Source organism: Ambystoma mexicanum, chromosome 10, assembly GCF_040938575.1.
Source record: "Ambystoma mexicanum isolate Mex_15411 chromosome 10, UKY_AmexF1_1, whole genome shotgun sequence".
Taxonomy (NCBI): domain Eukaryota; kingdom Metazoa; phylum Chordata; class Amphibia; order Caudata; family Ambystomatidae; genus Ambystoma; species Ambystoma mexicanum.
In genome coordinates this window covers 689198317-689218643 of record NC_090932.1, presented here as the reverse complement: position 1 = coordinate 689218643, position 20327 = coordinate 689198317, and the positions used below count along the sequence as shown (strand labels likewise).

Here is a 20327-nt window from a genome sequence, read left to right as displayed (position 1 = left end):
AAGAGGGGAGTCTTTTACTGCCTCAGTTGAATGGCTTTAACTTTAGAAAAACTGTCCTAACAGCCATCTGCAGGATACTGCTCATAAATTCCTTTTGGACGATGAGGAACTGGTTCTCTCGCCTCCTGCCGATGTCACAAGCCCTGCTCTGTGTACCCGACACTCCTGAGCCAGCATAACCGACAGGATCTTTATACCTCCACCCAGGGGCTTTTTGTAGCTCTCTGGACACTGATGCCTTATTATATGAACAACTGGAGCTATCAGCGGAGAACATTGCAGTCCTTCAGGCAGCCTGAACATTCCCCACACACAGAAATAGTGCAGCAAATGGCTGCGTTGTTGCCACTGGTTCTTGCAGAAAGGCTCAACCCCTCTACAGCCATTCCTTGACAATGCCCTCCTCTTTGTATCCAGTCTTGCATTACCAAGCCTTCAGCTTGATTTCTGAAGCTCCTTTGTCAGTTTCCAGCGTTTGATTCAATTAGCCTATGGCCCCTGTAGACATGAGTGTGGTTAGTGTGAGAACACATTTTCCATGGCCTTCACATCAGCCTGATGTATAAGAGTGCTCCAGTCTCTCCGCTGCAGAGAACCGTGAAGGACAAAGTGGTACTCCATTCTCAACCCTAGCTCCTCTTTTGCAGAGCTTTTGGATGAACCATAAAGGGCCCTTCTGACATGGCATGGATGGTCACATTTTACCTGGAGTGTTCCAAACTAATGTACTGGGACTCTGCGCCTGCATCACCCGCAGCCAAAACAGTCAAAGCCACTATAGCCAGATGGGTGGTCTTGTGCATTCTGGAATCTTACAAGCTTCACCACACAACTCCTAAAGGCGCACATGCACATCCTGACCGAGCCAAAGCAGCTTTGGTTGCTTTTAAGAGACTGGGAACGGAAACATCTGGATGGCTACTACATGGTCCACTTCGCATGTATTCCTCAAGCACTATTCACTTGTTGATTGTTCCAAAACTACATGGTCCACTTCGCATGTATTCCTCAAGCACTATTCACTTGTTGCATGTTCCAAAGTGTATGCCAAGTTTGGTCGTTTAAAGAACTTTTCTATTAAATTTGTCGTCTAGTTTCTCGTTCTTCCTCCTTTCTCAATGTTGCTTAGTAGTCTTCTGCAAGTATGGGGGGAATGGGATCCGACTTCGAAGTAAGTTAAATACACTCTCACTAGTGAATAGTGTACTCCTAGTCCCTAGGCCCTAGGCCCATGTACTTCAAGCGGCCCATTCTCTGTCTGTGCAGAAAAGTGGCCCATCTAGTACTAATGCCTGCTCCAAATGCCCAGGCTCACCATGCAGTGAGTACATTACAGACATACCTCCTGATGCAGTGAACACCTCTTCTCCAGCTGTCTCTCCTTTCAGCACTGCGCCCCATAGAATTCAGTTGAGGCCCACTATAAATTCTTCTCAATTGTATGCAAGCTCCTCCATCTTTTTTCTGCTCTTGCCTCTCCTGAGCATCTACCCACCCTCCCCATCCCAACTACCTACTCGACCTTTCTTCTCCCTACCACAACTGAATGTTCTATCATCCTACTCTTCCTCCTGTACCTCTCTGGCATGCAAAAGCACTTCAAAGCCATAATCTATGCTAGGAGGCACTATACAAATGCAAGATTACATAACAAAAGGGGCTGATGGTTGGGAACAGCTGCGCAGAAGAGGATGGCCAGATGCATGAGCATTTCCGCACATGTGCACTTGTCTTCTTTTTATAAATCAAATTCTGCCATGGGGAGGACTCCATTTGCATCCCCGTTGGGGTGACATCCCAGACATATGGATGAAAGTGGACTATGGTGTAGGAGTATAGTAGTCACTACAGGGAGTCATTTTAGCACTACCTTTTTCCAAGGACAATGACCCTTAAGAAATATAGCTTTTATATTAAGGTTCTCCATATAGGGGTACATTGTGTTTTAGGAAACCTAGCACTCTTTCTTCCAAGTTTCATGTACCTCAAGCATCATTCGGAATGTATTTCTATTTTATTTTGGAATTATGAAAATTAACACCCATGCTGATTAAGTGGGGGCCGGGGGGAGCATTATGCATTTAGGTACAACATCTTAACACATTTAGAATTGGGCTGCCATTTTAAATATATGATCGCACTGAAGGCCAAGAATTTCCAAACTCTTTTTTAAGGATCTATACAGATGTATTGAGCTTCCTCAAACTTAATATAGAGCTGTTTTCCCATACAATATAAGAGATATAATTGCACTATCGCAGGTTTGTAAATTCTCACTTTCAAATCACATGGGAGAGTCAAAAAAATAACACTGCAAAAATATGAAGTTGCATTAAATCCTGCAAACATTAAAAGCCTGTTTTTCCGTACTTGCATAAGTCTGGGCTTATTCTTTGAGGGAATTATGATTTTTTTCTTGTTGCCAAAATAACACTCAGGCTTGTGGCATTAGATACACCGTGCTTTGGGCATAGATGACAATTGAAATTTACAAATAGCATTTATGTCTTTGTGGTAATGTCACCCAAATTCTACTAAGCACATACACATAAGATTTAAATGTAGCAATCAACAAACAAACAAAGAGCGACCTCATCTGCATACAAGCTGATTGTCGGCATGGGAATCCTAACCTCCTGGTTCTCATGTACAGTGATCATAGGCATTTTTTTTAAAAAGTGAAAAGGTAGCTTGAAAAAAGAGTCAACCCCCTCCCACCTCCTCTTTCATTGGTTTGGATGACACTTCCCTAATGTAACATTTTCCAAGGATACAAATGCTAAAGAGGGCAAAATGAGGTAACACTAGTCTGACTGAATTTTCATTTGTAATGCTCTACACCTGAATGAGAACTTGGCCTAAGTTCCTATTTTTGGATGGTTTCATCATAAGTTCATAAGAGCCACTGCGAAACGAAGATGGAAGCGATTGAATGGATTGATGGGTGTGGTTATTGTGTGAACGGGTTTCTTTACAACATTGTGGCAAAAGTCCATGTATTACATTTACAACATGATCATATACTGTACATCTGTACGTCCACTAACTGTGACAGAGGTTGCTGTTAACAATTGTAGGCTCTGAAATGTTTTTTGGAAACTCTACATTGTTTTACTGTTTTGCATTTAGAATAGATTATAAGAATTTAATAACTGTATATTTGTTTTGTGAGATTTAAAAATGTGTTGCTGATCATTTTCATAATTGGATGTTATGTGCTCTTTCATTTGTCACATAAAACGAAAAAGATGAGAGCATAGAATTGTCTGTTACTCTTGTCTGAGGTCTAGTGGAAATATGTATTGGTTGAATATGTGTTAGTTATTAACACACTAATACAATATACAAATGGTAAAGCACATAGAAACTTGGGATACATGTTTTAATGGCATTTCCTAGCAAACCAGGAGTTTCCTAGGACAGTTTGTGCACTGATGGCAATGATCCAAAGCCAGTGTGCCTGGGTATCAATCACAATTATATATTGGTTTACATCCCTCACTATTTGAAGAGACCCCCTTACTTCACTCTAAATCACTCGTAAAACCATTTCTTGCCACCATGCTTTCCCAGGAACGTATTTAAGTGAGTGTGTGTAGTGCTTTGGCACTCATTACATTGTGAACACCTTACCAGTGTGTTGTGTTGATTATGCTGAACACCTGCTTTTCTCCGTTCTTACTGTTACAGTTCATCAAGCATCCAAGTGGCAGCAGGAAATAAAGCCTTTGGTTTTTCAATCTCTAAATGTCCTTAATTCAAGAATTCTATGGCGCTTTGAAAAGTGTAAAATGCATGCTGAAATAATTATTCTTTTCTTCAGGGAAAATAGCCATCAAAAAAGAAGAGTTATGTAAATACAGTGGTAAAGAACTGTGGTTTCCCCTTCAACCAGTTGACTCAAACTCAGAAGTTCAGGTAACTATACATATTGGTTGGATAAAGTAATTAGCATGTTTTGTGTTGAACATATGAAATGATTGCTCTGAGGGAATTATTGTGTATACTATATGAAATAATGTAGCATTTCTCAATGGTTCTGTTGTTCATATGCTAAGTGAATATGTATGAGTTTCTCTTTTGTGTGGTTGTGTATAATTGTGATGCTTGTGGCCTAGTTAACCTTACTTTCTTTTTCCATCATGATTCCTTATCTGAGTGCTCATCAGATACACCATTACCCCCTGTATCCCTGAGAGAGCCTACATCCCTCTGGATCGGAGTACAACAAATATCCTGTTTCCCTGTGTGAGTCGCAATGCCCAGCTGGGTGCGTGGGTTCCCCTAGTAAATGGAAGTCTTTGTTGGATCTTTGTGGCTTACAGTCTGCTGTACCTGAAGTATGCCCTTTAAAAGGTACCCACTGTGTACAATCCAGAACTAAGTCCAACATCCGCCAGCCGTTGTTCCTATGAGCAAACAAGTGGTATACGGATGTGGTGATGGCCACCGGCCCGCTCTGAGAATGAGGGCCACAGTTAGCGGAAGCAGAAATTATTGCATTGTGAATGGTGTATGTGATTTAAGCCTAAATCTAAACCTGAAAAGAAAGCTCCAGAAGCAGCCTGCAAAAGTTTGTTGTGGTAGTCCTCACTGACTGGCCATCCGAATATTTACCCACGGCATATGGTCGTGAATTCTTCTATAGTCCCACCACATTCCAGCTACAGCAGTATGCCAGTATCTTCCATTGCTCAATTACTGTCCTGCTTATTTGCTTGAAGCTCACAGTATCGTTACTGGATAATCGGAACATAGGAACTGCCATTGACCGGTCACCTTGCAAAGTGTGAAGCAAGGCACTTTCCAAAGATACCTGAATGCAATGCTCCCACCATTCCTTTGGAAATGAGTCCATCTGGTCCTGAAGCATGATCATTTCTTTAAGATTAGCCCTATCTTTAACATCTGGTCTACAGATGGCAATGTTGTTTCCTTCACAACAATAAGCCTGTCTGTATTTTCTGTTCACGGTCTAGATGCCACAGCCGCGGAAACCCGGGGCACCAAAGGTCGCAGATCAAAGTGTGATGTGCTGTTCGTTGTGGGTCCGGGGTCGCGGTATCAAGAAACAGGAAGGAGGCAGCTTGAGGCCACAGCCCGCAGCAGATAGGGTGGGGGTGGTGTGTGTGTGGGAATGGGGCGGACAGCAGGGTAGGAGGTGACGGCAGAGGGTGCATTGGACAATTAAACATCCTTGAACCAGTGCATATCTTGTCAAATGGACTAAATCAATGATATATAACGGGAGCAGAAGATAGCCTTGGGTAGAGCACTGATATCCAAAACCCAGCCCCCATTCTTTCACTGTCTGTCAGGAATGGCACTCTGTCAAGAGTGGCACAGGGTACCCAAGTAGGGTTTGGGTGGCTGTGCTGAGATAATGTAGCAGATAAGGACACACAGCAGGAAGTTCAACAAGAAAGAAGAGTAGGAAACAGTAGCTGTGAGCCAAAGGGGGCAAAAGTTACAAAGGTACAAACAAACTGGATTCCCTCTTGGGGTGTATGCTGAAATGGGAAAGAGTGATCCACGAACCTTAGGAAACTCCAGCCTTCTACACAGATTGCTATAACAGAGGCCCACGCTGTATGCTCATGGCTGGGAACAACAGCAGTGGGTGTCTGTAACACTGAAAACGCGACAAAGGAAGGGGCAGAGGTTGTCTGCCGGAAACCAACAGGCAAGCACTGTACAAAGGGATTACATAAGACACATGAGAAGACAAGAACAGAAATAACCAGCGAAAAGGAAGTCAATGAGCAATCTAGCAGAAGGAAATGAAGGAAGGGCAGTTAGACTGAAATAGATAACCTAAGGTGGAGTACAACGGACTCAAGGAAGAGAACAAGGAGCAGCAGTCAGGAAAACAGAAGGCTGCAAAGTAGGAAGCAGGTCTGCAGTCAAGAGAGGCACTAGGTGCAGGCGAACTGTATTGGACTGCGGAGGACTGTAGTAGGCTGAAAGGCAGGGAGTCCAGAAGAACAGGACAGAGAGAGATTAGTAGTAGGCGACTGAGAGCCCAAAAGAATAGGGCCGCTAGGTAGGGAGTCCAGAGGAGCAGGGCTGTAGGCAGCGAAGAGGGGCAGGCTGCAAGGTAGGGAGCCCAGGGAACAAGGGCTTGGAGACAGCAGAAGGTTGCAAGCTGCACGGTAGGGAGCCCAGAGGACAAGGGCTGTAGGCAGCCGGAATTAAGCAGGCTGCAGGGCAGGGAGCCCAGAGGACAAGGACGGTAGGCAGCCAGAATGAGGCAGGCTGCAGGGCAGGGAGCCCAAAGGACAAGGATTGTAGGCAGCCGGAGTGAGGCAGGCTGCAAGGCGGGCAGCAGAGGACTAGGATTGTAGGCAGCCGGAGTGAAGCAGGCTGCAGAGCAGGGAGCCCAGAGGACAAGGACGGTAGGCAGCCGGAGTGAGGCAGGCTGCAGGGCAGGGAGCCCAGAGGACAAGGATGGTAGGCAGCCAGAGTGAGGCAGGCTGCAAAGCGGGCTGCAGAGGACTAGGACTGTAGGCAGCCGGAGTGAGGCAGGCTGCAAAGCGGGCTGCAGAGGACTAGGACTGTAGGCAGCCAGAGTGAGGTAGGCTGCAGGGCAGGGAGCCCAGAGGAGCAGGGCAGCAAGGAGTGAGCCTAGAGGAGCAGAGCCGCTGAATGTAGAGTGCTGCAGAGGACTGTAATAGGCTGCAAGGCAGGAGGCCCAGACACAAGGGCTGTAGGTAGAAGGCAGCGGAGCGTGATCGGCTGCAAGGCAGGGAGCCCGGAAAGGGCACTGGATCAAAACAGGATAATGCAGCAACAGGAACAGCATACAAAGTAGCGGGTCAAGGCAAACAGGAGCGGGGAGATCTCAAGATGCAAGACACTGTGCTCCTGCAGGCAGCTGCTTATATACAGCCCTGCCCTGCCCTGTTCTGAGGCAGGCTAATTGACAGCACCTAGAGCAGCACACCTGAAGACAATCTGCCTCCTCCCTCTCTGGTCCTGAGCAGGTGGAAGCAGCACTGGCCGCTAGGGCTTCTGGGGATTGTGGTCCCAATAACGATGAATGGGAATAGCCAGGAATTGAGGACTGTAGCCAGGTGCATTATGGTAAATGTAGTTAATTGAATAAAATAAGAAAGAACCAAAGTTGAGCAAATGGAAATAAAAGACCAAGGCGTGAAAAGGAGTTTTTCAAGGAGTATTAGGAGGATAAATGAGTACCACGTAGTCCATGATGGTTGCCAATGCGTGCGCCAGCGGCGCGGGCATGACACTGTCTGACATTTACTATAGGCATGTACGGGTGGTCTATGGGTTTTTGGAGCACACAGCCTCCCATCTCAATAATTTAATTAGGGCCCTAGCGCCTTCTGTCAAAGGATCGTACCCGTACAAGATTTCCTTTCTATGTTCATCCTCACTGGTTACAGAATTGAGTATTTTTCACTAAATTTCACCACTGACCAGTGAAATATTCCTCCTACCTAAAACCAACAAAGGGGTCAGAAATCTATGCTGCCTCATGCAGAGCTCTTCAAAAACGAGTCCTCTTTCTCCCAGCTTTCAACTCAGTCCCTCTCCTCTCCTCCTTCCTGTTTGACCTTCTTGCTCCCTTGCAAAAGGCTCAAAACCTTGTGGTCCTCTTTGACTGCGACCTCTGACTACAACAATTAATCTCTAGCACTGCCTTTCCTGCTCATATTAACCTACTCTCCATTCAGGGAAATTCTCCCATTTCTTACTACTCTAAGAGCACTCCAATCACCACCCTCGTGTTCAGTGAAACTAGTAACTGCTCATGCCATCTCCTTACATTTGGCTCCTTCCTTGCTCTAGTGATAACGGCACTATAATGTTTTGAAGTCCATAAAACACTATCAACCCTAATGCAAATTTCAAAACTACACCCCATCTTGACCACCGCACCCTTTCATGGGACCAACAAACAACATGACTGTAGCACAATGGAGTGCAGTGGGGAAAACCCTTACCATAATGTCATTCAACCAATGCTCTGGATTTTCACTTACAAGGCACTCTTCCCGGTAGGGACGTCCAGGGCGGATCCAATCCAGCAAAAAAGCAAATCACATGACACTAGGATAATTTTCTAGTTTTCCAAGCCACATCATTTTGATAATGCACATGTGCCAGCCCTGTGAGCACAGCTGTGAATGGATTTCGTATTCTCCCTGGACGGGCGGGACCTTGCTAATGCTGGAAAGAATGCACCCTTGGGGAGTATTGCCTCTTGTTCCTTTTAGGATGGCAGGTTTAACCCTTCCCCAGAGAGTCAGCCACTCAACAGGAAGCTGGCTTTGGAACAGGAATCAAAGGGCACACCCATTCACAAAAGACTAGGCCTCACACAGGTTGCTGTTTATATAAAGGCCTTGGATTCTATAGAGATGAGAAGGAGGTGGGCTAGTATAAACACGGGAGCTCTGTAAAGCACCATTGTGTTTCTCTATGCCTCCATCTCTTATTCCCATCCCCTCAACTTCCTTTAGCACAACGCACTTTGGGTATGATGTCAGAAGACTAAGTCCACTTATTTCAAGAGCAGGGATTGGACCCCTAAAGCAGGCTAGCTTCAGTCCAATCACCTGTGGCCTTTTACCTTTTAATGAAGTGGGCTCCCACCACTTCTTTGGATCATCTTTTGTACTTCAAGCGTTGATGAAGATTTTGTTGGACCCTGTTGGGAGAGCCGTCCTTTCCAAACTCTTCCAGTTGGGAGGTGAAAACAGGTTTCCCACGCCAGAGGCAAACTGTATCTCCTAACCATCCCATGCGACCACTGAGGGTGAATCTGTTGCTGGAACAAGACCTGCCTCTGTCAGCCTCAGCAGTATCAAGGAGACTGTGTTGGAGGACCCCTGCAGTAGTGTACCATCCTCCCTTGTGTTTGGGAGCCCGGGAACAAGGACCCATTCTTGTCCCTGGAGTGGGACTCTGAAGTAAGGCCTGCCTCTCTGAGAGAGAAAAGGATCTTGTCCCTGAGCCCCTGGATTGGAACTAACAGAACTCTAAGAGCCGAGACAGCCGGGATCTTAGTGTTTTCACCACCAATGCCCTCCGGTGCTGCCTCTTTGCACTCTCCTGATCTTTGACTCGCTTGCACAGCGCCAGGAAGTCTGGTTCGGTGCTGCCGGACAAAGATACTATTGACTGCTAACTGCCACCTTTGCCCTTTTTCGGGCCCTAGAGACTGGCTAGGCCACTTTTATTCCATTTGCCCCAAAGAACATATCCTTCATTGTGGTTATTGTTTGCCTTACACCCCTGATTCATTACTCAGAGTGCTGCATCTTGCTGTCTTTTCTTATTCTGTGTTCTTTCCCCACGGATGGGCTCTGTGTTGTGCTTTTCTAGTTTATATTGTTGTACATGGTGTGTCTAATTAAAGTATATATATTTTTTATAGAACCTTGATTGGATATTCCTTTATTTTGGACTGTTATACTTGGCGTTTTGGGTTGCTAGTGAACCAAATGCATGCCCCTCTTGAGAGTATAGCCTTCCCTCGGCCCACATTTCTGCAAAAGGCGAAACTGTGCATGTTTTATCTTTGCTTGGGATGGCTCTTGGTTTGTGGACTTGTGAGGGCTGAGTGGCCTTTTTAGCCTCTTCTCATCCTTGTACTCCTGCTGGGCAGGATTCGGTTGGTCACAATAGTGCTTTAATGTGAACTTCAGAAAGTCTGAATGTAGGACAAACAATTCTGAAGGTTTTCATAAGCGGCGCAGAAAAATGAATGTCGGAGGAGAAAGTCATTTTCTCAACATATCTTGCTGAGTATAAGCTACTGCTTTTTTATGCCTAGTGTGTGCTTATGTATTTGTTATTGTATAGATCTCATTCAGAATTATATCTCCCTGTCATTTTCTCAGTGTTCAGGCCTAATCAGTATGCCAACGAGTTAGCTTTTTGGTTGGAGTACTTCTCAGGGTTGCAAATTGACCAAGATCGCAATTGTGATCTCTAGTGTTGTAGCAGATCCATTCTCCTAACAATCTTTTACTTTCTTTAGTACTTGTAACAACCAGTTCGATAGTCTGAGTAGTGCAGCTCATAAGTGCTTGAGCGTTACAGGCAGCATTCTGTTGTGACTGAGTACTGTCTTCTTTCATTAAATTCTTATTCAGACTGAAAAAGAATACTACTTGGATTCCAATTTTATTTTTTGCGGATATTATGGCCCGCACTGAAATGGGGCTTGATTTGGCTTCTTAATTTATTTGAAGAGTATTGCAACAAGCAAGGGGAGGCAATTAATGGGGCAAAGACCTAGAAAATTATCCTTGATGGAAATAAAGTGGTTAAACACAGGCTTTTCTCTCTTTGGGGGTGGGGTAGTGTGAGGAGTGCTTGATAAAAGCAGTGAGATTCTTTTAATACACAGGCATTTGTTTTTTAGCCTCTCTGTTTTGGCCACCAGAGAGCTCGGAGTGCAGCTCCGTTGTAACATAACCCAGTGGATAGCAGGTGATTTAGCATCAGATTTGGCTCCTTCTCTTTTAAAGCTCTGTTGGTCTCATCCTGGGCAAAAGCCATGAGTTTTACTTTTTACCGCAGTGAATTTTGGGGTTACTGCAAGGTAGATCCCCTAGGTGCCAGATAGAATGTTTTGCTAGATGCCCTTCCCAAGGGCACATCTTTCATAAAAAAACCTTCTTGATATTGAGCATCAGAGGTATAGAGTTGGGGGTTGCACTGAGACTCTTTTATTCTAGTTGCGTGTATGGGCAGTCAGCGAGACCTCGGAAGGCAAAGCCAATCATTTGAAAGTATTACAATTAGGTACTGCAGCAAGATATTTTTATCGGAGGCTGGCTTTGCCAAATTGGCTATGATGGATGTTAGGGAGGTTTTTCCACAGCCCTCTGGTGGAGGGCCAGAAAAGACCTATCGTTTGGTCCACCACGTTGGATAAAACCTTTCTCAGCAAGTAATGCACAAGGGTCGAAATTAAGATTGGATAAGCAGGAGCTGAAAGCAGCTCCTGGGTATCCATCATTAACCATTGACCAGGAGCTACCACTGGGGACAAGGAGCTAGTACATAGCGGTCTGCAAATCTAACTTCAACATAAGATGCGAACATATCATTTCGGCCATTAGTTATGATCCCTAATGCTTTAAATGATGTACAAGTGTGTCCTAATGTGTATCGATTGGCCCAAACCCAGAGAATTATACAGACATAGGTTGATTTGTTCAGCATTAGTCTGGGGAGCCACAAGTAGCTCCTGCTATCCAGCTAACCAGGCTCTTCTTGGCTACACGCAGGAGCTACATAGCGCCCCTAAATTTTTAACCCTGATGTAGCAGAGACAATGTACAATGTAGGAAACATACCCAAGGGGCCATCAGACAGCAAGTAAAATTGGAACTGCATTACTGAAAGTCCAGGTTCACCCCTAGGAACAGACAATGTAACAACCAGTGGTTACTGTAATACAATTACTCCCTAAGACAGAGAGTGAACAGTAGTCATTTACTATATGCACAAAGAGTAGATAGAGGATCGGTTTACTGTGGTACCATTATCGCTGTAGAGAGTCTGTCTACTGCTTCTTTGCTTCAGAAGAGGAGCTCTGCTGGCTATTTACAAGGCAAGAGACTACTTAATACCATTTGCCTCAGAGATGAGGGAGAAGAGTGGTTTACAGTGGTCTACCAGGGGACGACCAGCGACCTTCCCTCTCGGGGCCCCCCTGCGCTCTTCACAGCACTTACAGCCTGCCACCCGAGACCACAAGAAGGATCGGTGCATACCCTATTATTCCTTGTTTGCCTGCCTCTAAATATGACACCTAATCTACGTGGCGCCTCTGCACATGTGGGCAAACGAGTATGTAGCCCCTTGATGGGGGTACCTCAACCCACTGGTACTAAAAAAAAGGCAAGCAGGAGGGTGCAGAGACTATGCAGAGTAAAATCACAGGTTATTAAGGAACACCAGCTCAAACCGAGGTGGAAGCCCCAATTAACTTGCTCAGCCCACCTGTAAACAATAATAATGACATTAACATTTCTGGGCTGGAGGCAACTCCTGCTCTATCGCCTTTCATCGATAACAATGAATTGCTAAACCTGTGCTTAGATAATCGTAGGAATTCGGAGGAATTCACTGGGGCTTGCAGATAGGGCTTTGAACTCATCTGCAAAACTTTGACATTATCGGCACACAATTGTCGGCCACCCCTGTCTTGGAGCAATTAATGTAATCTTAGAGTTCGATTGGCTACTCCGATAGTGATAGTGAAAGCGAAAGTGACTTTGACTCTGAGGCTTTTATATCTTCTAAACCACTGGCACAAGGCCAGCCAGCAGAGACAGCATTGCCTCATTCCTCCCTAAACACAGTGTCTGCTTCGATTGAGGCTCTTCTTGTTCTCTGTTCCCACATGGGCAAGGAACAACAAGACTTAACACATCCTTGCGAGGGGCGTCAACGCATTTCTTTATTCGCACGAGGAAATCGCAAAACAACCAGCATGTGAACAGGTCCCACCACCAACGGTTTGTTCAGACAGCACGATAAACAATAGAACTTCTCTTTCGCAACCTTTAATTGATTTGACTACTCAAGAACTGGCAGAGGTCTTCTCTTAAACCAACATTTACACTTTCCCCAATATGTCATCGCTTACAGTGCACAACGATGAAATCCCTGAGGACCCTCGCAAATGCACTCAAGAAGCACCCAAGGGGGAAAAACCCTGGAAGAGACGCAGGGGTCGTGTGGGCTAACTTTCTTATGCTACTGGAAAAGCCGTACTGCTGTCTCAGAAAACTGAGACTGTGTTGGCGCCTCCTTAGAATGCTGCTCCCACCTCCCATGCAGCCCCGACGGCTCCAGTTAAACACCCACAATGTGGCATCATCAGGGATATATGTCCCACTACAGGGCAAATGCGGTTCATTACCACCCAAGGTGATGGCACTATATGGTCCCATCGATTGATAGATGGCTGCAGGCCAATGGCCCTTCCAAAAGCGTAACATGGGCACCTCAAGGTCCATTGGCAAACAACATTGTACAACATGTCGTTCCTGCCTTGAACCAATTATTACCACAAGTATAGTAAGAACCCTGTCATCAGAACACAAACCCATAGTAACAAAAGGCCAACCAGTGTAAATTAGTACTTTGCACGCACTGGATGCATCTTCGAGTGAAACCACAATAGTGTATGTGGACAATTTGTTTCCCAATTATACGATTATAACCAGTGACCATGGACAATGTAGAGAAACAGTTATATGCCTCAGAGCAGCAGCGATTGCCAATGTGTCCTTGATTCAGCCATATATACCAACATGGGCGGATCATTGGTGGAAGCACTTAAGAGCCAACAAGTGTATAGTGACCTACCCTTGGGCAAGTGGGGAAATCAATCCACAAGCCTCCATTCCATTCATAAATTGATTCTTCATAATGAATTTATTTAAGAGCATTCCGGCTTGTGAGAAGCTCATGGTAACAACAAGTAAGACAGACACAATTGATCACAGATTGATCACAGTTCAAGGGTGTTTATTGAACAATGAAAGTGGTATGCGGGTTGGAAAAACACCTAATCTAAGCCTAATTCTAAAATGGGGATGGCTGTCGACCATCAAATGAAAAATAAGGCAGTCCTAGTGGTGGTGTGTCAAATAAAAGGGCCTATACTAAGAAAACCTATTGCCAATTCCTTACGCTAAATACCAAAAGGGTTTGGGGTTTAGTTTCAAGAAAGAAAGAAGTGTTCTCAAGTCAGGAGGCTGTAGCTTGGGTCTCCCTTCCCCACGTTTTGAGCACTGGGTAAGGTGGAGTTGGCGGAGCACAGTGCAATCTCTGGCTTCTCTAGCACGAGACGACAGTTCCATATGACCGCTCTCAGGACCGTCAATGGCTAAGCCGTGTTTCCTTAAAGTCTTTTGCCTTTGGCCCTGATGTGTTCAGATAATCAAAAACAAAAGTTCCTTTCACAAATGAGTTTGTTTCCAAGGTTCCACACGGGCAATGGTTTCACCCCTGCGTCCCCCTCTTCTGGTCTGACCCTTTTGTATCGTACTTCACAATTCTGTTAGGGTGATGGCTTCACCCCCGGTTCCCCCTCTTCTGGACTGACCCTTCTCAATTGTAATCCACATTACAAATAGGGTGATGGTTTCACCCCTGGGTCCCCCTCTTCTGTGCTGACCCTTTTCGTATTGCTCTCCATATAAAGTTTTGATGAAAGCTTTGCCCTTGGATCTCCCTTGGCCGGGCTCGGACCTCTCTTGAATACTAGTCTTTGGGGGGATAGCTTCAGTTGTTTCTCAATAATATTTGCATTGTTTATTCTTTTTTTCATTAAAATTTGGCTGATGGCTTCACCCCTGGATCTCCCTCGTCCGGGCTGGGACCCTTCTTGACTTTAATAGGAGTCAATTCCCCTGATTGCTCAATGTTTACTTTCACTATGGGATTCACTTCCCTTTGATCCACAGTGCTTGTAGATCAAAGGCTTTTGATTGTACAGGGATTTTGCTTGAACCTCGATCTATTTTGCGGGACTTACTACGACCTTCTGTTTTTTCTCATATGGGGCTTGACCAGAGTCTCTTGTTTTAGCACCCTTGTTGTGCCGCTTTCCCTCTCCTGCTGTTATCCCCTTCACACTTTTAACAGTTCATTCAAAGTTCAATAGCATTGGTTCAAAGCTTGCCACTCCTGCGATTGTCACGTCACAGCCCAGTTCTTATCGGCTCTCCCCTAGACTCACCAGTTGTGATGAACCGTGTGGCTTCTGGCTTCTCTGGAGTGAAGGCCGGCTACTACGGAAATATAAAGACCTATTAGCTAAGAAGAAAAGAGAGTGGGCTGAAAAGTGGGTGAAGCTGTATGGAGCTTTAAACTCGAGAGATGTGTGTGCATTCTGGAAGTTGGTAACAGAGAAGGAGTTGGATGGAGATAACACATTACATTACAACATTAGTGAGGCTGCTTGGCAGGCCTATTTTTCGAATCTTCATAAAGATGACACGCATTCCAATTCTAACCAGCTTAGTACTCTTCTGCCAATTTCGGTCACTTTCTGTTTTACAATTTTCGAAATAGCAGGAACACTCACCACCTGTTAAAGTGGCAAAGCGACTTGGCGAGATCAAATTCCTTTAGACCTTCAGTTGGTTATGGGCCCCCGGTACTGTACAGATACCTTAATGCTCTTCTGCTAAAATGAGAAAAAAAAGGTGGGGAGGTAAAGATAGCCACGCCAACGATCGCCCGATCTGCCTCCTTGATGGCATAGGAATCTCTTTGGCAAGCTTTTATTGAAACCTCTCCAGCAATGGGAAGACCGTGAAGAGGTAGTTACATACTTACAGGCAGGCGCTAGACCTAAGAAGAGTACCCTGCACCAATGTTTTATTTTTTCATTGATTATTGCTAAATGCACACATTAAAGAAAACCTATCTATATGCTGTGTTCCTTGACCTGAAAACAGCTTTTGCCACTGTGTCAAGGGCTACTTTATGGCAGAATTTGTTGAAACAAAGGGCTCCTCCAGAGCTGGCAGCTATCATCCGCTCGCTATACTCATCTAACACAGTCACTGATACATATGGTCTAGGGAGAGAACTGACACAGGAATTTGGGGTGGAAGTTGGTATTAGGCAAGGGTGTGGCCTGGCCCCACTCCTTTTTAATATATACATACAGGTAATCATTGATGCTCTGCTTAGTGGGTGTCAGGAAATCCCTAAACTGGAGGTGGATAAATATCCAGTGCTCTTTTATGCAGAGGATGCGGTTCGTTTGGCCACTTCTCCCCAGGGATTGACATTCTTTGAAGTTATTTGCTTCTAAATGCCCAGACTTACAACTAGTCTTTAATCTTGCAAAACGTAAAGCTATGGTTTTAGACCACCATATGCGAAACCTAGACGGATACAGTTATCAGTAGACGACTTCATGTTGAAACAGGTCTCCCAATTTGATTTAGTAGTGCGATATGAGGACTCCAGCAGCTGGGCCCCCCAGGTAGCTAATGCAGCAATAACATTATTTAAACACTGTGGGGGCATACAGTCATTTTATGCAAACCATGGCAGTGGTGCAATAACGCTGGGACTTGAGTTGTACAATAAACAAGCCATACCTGCAGCAATTCATGCCGCAGAGCTGTGGGCGCATGCAAACATCTCCAGGTATCAGTTTGAGAATACGTTCTGAAAAAAGTCGTTGCTACTCCCAATGTCAGCACCTTCGGCCCCAACTCATCTGGAATTAGACAACTCCCAGATCATGGCCGAAATCTCATTTAAACAGTTGTGGTTTTGGGCTAGGATCTGGAAGGAGGACGGCCTTGACAAATAACGAAACGCGTGATGAGTCTTGACGGGGGTAGGGGGGAGTTTACATTGGCTACTCCTCATAAAGAAATGTTTGTCCCACATTAACTGACTTGAATTGTGGAATAACCCCCAGTCAGTATAGTTGCAGGATATTAACTCCTTGAAGTCTAGAGCTTTCACACTATCACAAGAGCAATTGGTGGTAGATGCACGTAAGCTTCACTTGGGTGCATCCTATCTAGAAATTGTGGTGGACCCAGGGTTCAAGAGATACCTAGATCTATTCACACCTTTCGAAAAGTCATTGTATGTACGTTTCAGATTAGGTATTTTAACAATAGCAACTTTTACCGCTAGGTGGCATGGGGTAATGAGCGGCCTCTGCCTAATGTGTGGTTTTGCTGAGGAAAATGCCACCCACTTCCTATTGTCTAGCCAAAGAACCAAAGGGCTGAGAAATATGTATATTAAACCAATCTTAAATAATGTGGGCACACGGCAGGTAGGCATTGCCATGAGATTTTAAGGCAATGCAATGCCTAGATCCATATGTGGTCTTTGAAACAGCCAGATTTATCCATAGGGCTTGGCTACAGCGGTCAAGGGCATTAAAGATAAAGAGGGGATTCATTATCGAATGAAATGAAGAGCCAACAATCAGGGCTGTGAGTATTGACTCTCCCTGACTACTATCCACTTTTGTATTCTTTTTGACATGTATGTATTTGCTGTTTTTGTATTGTAACATTAGATTTTATCGGCTACCTTATGAATTGATATTTTATGAAGTTGATGAAATCTGTAAAATTGTATGCTCTGGCTATTTTATTGTAAATTGTTTAAATAACGTGAAGGTCAACACAGAATAAAAGTTGTTTGACTGACTGACATTTTTATCTAATTCAGAGGGTCTATCTTTGCTATTAAGTTGTGATGTGTTTCTCCTGCAGTAGAGCTGGCTAGTGTACAATTTCTTTATTGATGGGTTAAATGTATCATGCAATTTCGCCTTGTGCAGACCTAGGGACGTCCGATGGGTGGCTTGGCTATTGGTGCCAGAACTAACATTCCACTTTAACCCTTCAACACATTTATTTCCCCATGTATCTTACTAGCAACTATCGCCATTCCTGAACTTAAGGACTTTAATATCTTGATTATAAATGTACATATACATTTCCCATCTATTAAGAAGTAAGGTGGATGAGATCTTGCAACAGGGGTATAATCAATATCCATCTGGACATGTGATAGTTACCAGCGATCTTAATAAGAAGATGGCGACTAAGCTACATTGTGATGGATGCGTTGACTCTGGCTCCAAAACACAGCCCGATCTGCGTTAAGACGAAAGACACCAGGATGGGGTAATTGCTTAAATGCACATGATTTAGCGTGTCTCATCACCAAGGAGGGCAGGGGCGCACCGTTTACACCCACTTGGACCAGCAGCAAATCGCACTCCTGTCTAGATTGTGTTCATGAGCTATGCGATTTGGCCCCTCTGCAGTACAATACCTTGCGCATCATGTAACCTTCGTGATCACACCCCTCTGTGTTGGACAAGCCAATTGGGTGCTGGCCATAAATCTGAACAAAAAAATGTAGATGGCCCACAGCTTCGACAAATAATCAAGGCAATCGACTTGTATGGTATGACGCCAGCATTGAGAGACTTAAATATGTATCTACTCTGGCCAGGAGTGGAGGGAAACCGTGCTAAAAGTTCATGATTGGGACGTGCGTTAGACAATGCAATCACTTTCGGTCTCCCTAAAGTTACGGTGCGTGGCCAAATCACGGAAGCAAGAAGTGAGGGGGCCTTTTGATGCATTAATATATCACAGGAAAAGGCAATGCCGTAGAGACCGGGCTCTGGTTACCAGAGCCAAGGACCTGACTAGCACTGAGCAGCAATAACTTTGCCTACTACTAAATATAAAAATGGGCTCCATCAAAATAAATGTTCTCTGCATTGTGCTTGTTGGAAACTTATGTTCAAACTTCTGCACACAAAATAATAAGAAATGTTGGGCTGACTGCCGACGTGCCTTAGTTAGTCACACAACTAAAGAACTAAACCCAATCTCTGAGAGAGCCTGGCTTCTTCACATATCTCTTATTGTGATGAAGAGTTTGCAAAAGCTGGATTGGGTGAGGCAGAGTTTTCTTGCTAACGACCACTAATAGTGGACTATGACCACAAGGACATTCAGGGAATTATCATAAGACTGTGATCTTCTAGAGCCCCAGGACCTGATGCAGTCCCTAACATTGTTTATAAATCCAACCCCAGCTATTCGGCCAGGTTTTTGGAGCGTTGGTACAGGCATATCCTACTCATCGGATCAATGCCTAGCATTTGTAGAGAGTCCATATTGATCCTTTTCTATAATAAGGGTGACATTCAAGACCTCTTCAATGACAGGTTATTGGCCCTGTTGGATACAAGCTCTGAGGTCTTTGCATCATTGTATCCTGGGCTGAAGCTAGTGGGCGACTAAAAAAAGTTTCAAACACGCTTCAGAAGGGCGCATAACACAGTGCTTGGTGCTTGCGTGCTGCAATACTTTGCATCAGAAATGGAAATCGGCAAGAGGAAATGCTCTATTTCTCGACCATTGCTTTGGAAAAAGCTACAAGACTGGGGCCTGGCTTTGTATCAAGACACCAGGGTGACCATCCGCTTGAACCAAGAGAGTGACTTCTCCTCAAAACTAATGTTGGACTTAAGCAAGGGTGCGTACAGGCACCCCTGCTGTTCAACGTATATGTTTCCGACTTGGACGAAACTCTGAGGGAGGCTCACAATTTTCCACCACGGATCAGAGTGGAGCCCACCCTGTGGTTAATGTACATTGACGATACTGTCCTGATGGACTGTACTCAGATAGGGCTGCACCGGACCATTAATGCCCTACAGATTTATGCATCTGCTAATCAGCTTGATGTCAGTGCTGCAAAGACTAAGGTAATAATTGGAAACAGATCAGGAATAAAAACACCTTTATTTGGAATCTCAATAACTCTACACTTGAAGTAGTAGACAGGTACACCTATTTGGGCTTCCCGATCTGTATAGCTCCCACTTTTTCTTGCCAGGAGGAATCTGTTATCAAATGCTTTGTGGCCAAACAAGGTAGGAATAACATTGAAGGATTATTGGCCATATATACTACTAGCATTGTCCCAGGGTGAACCCATGGTCTTGGAATAGCTCTCAGAACCTTATGTTGGTTGGCTGGAAAGACTGTAGGGGAAAATCCTGCAATCAATTCTGGGGGTCCCCATTGCAGTTCCTGTGGAGGCTCTGCACTGTGAAATGGGCTTGCAATCGATACAGGCCTGCTGGCGTATCAAACATTGCAAGCTGTTTATCTCTAAAATCACTGCCCCGGTCAGCAGTGAGACCCTTGTGGGACTTTTTTTCTTTTAGGCATCAACCTCCCGGCCTTAATCCATTCTTAGTTGTGCTAAAAGTGCCCACCCATGCACATTTTGGTGTCATTGAACTAGCAGTGGATACCAGCTTAGCTACAGCTATTAACATAATTGCCCCTGATGTGTTGAACAAACTGAAGCAGAAAACCCAAGTCTGGGATAAGGCACATACTTAATGGGAATAAGAGATATGTAGAGAACAGCAAACGGGGATCCTCACTAACACACCCTGCACCTATATGACAAAAACATGCAATAAGATAAGGAGTTTCATTAGTTATCTGCGCCTTAACATTCTACTTACATATGATTATGCTAGTTCCTGGCGAAAGATACTTCATGATTATGGGGTTTCCAGAGTGTGCAAAACTGCCCCATTCTAAGTCTGAAGTACCAGAAAGGATACCAAGAGTTGGTTTCACACATAATAGATGTACGGGATAATTAGTCCTGTAACATGTTGATAGGGGCCACTTCTCTGGTGATCACCTGTACAGCACACCATATTTGGAGAGAGGCTCTGAGAATGCTAGAAGGGAACCATAAGAAGTAACCCATTGGCCCCTTTTATCGAC

The 20327-nt window shown here is 44.7% G+C and overlaps 1 protein-coding gene across 1 annotated transcript in view; it reads left to right on the top strand.

The window, feature by feature from the left end:
- Window positions 1-20327, top strand: part of RASA2 (RAS p21 protein activator 2) — a 1321178-nt gene that overhangs the window by 356472 nt on the left and 944379 nt on the right. The window contains exon 4 of the mRNA XM_069618287.1: window positions 3824-3918. Within this exon, the coding sequence (XP_069474388.1) occupies window positions 3824-3918 (95 nt within the window). The remainder of the gene's footprint in view (window positions 1-3823; window positions 3919-20327) is intronic.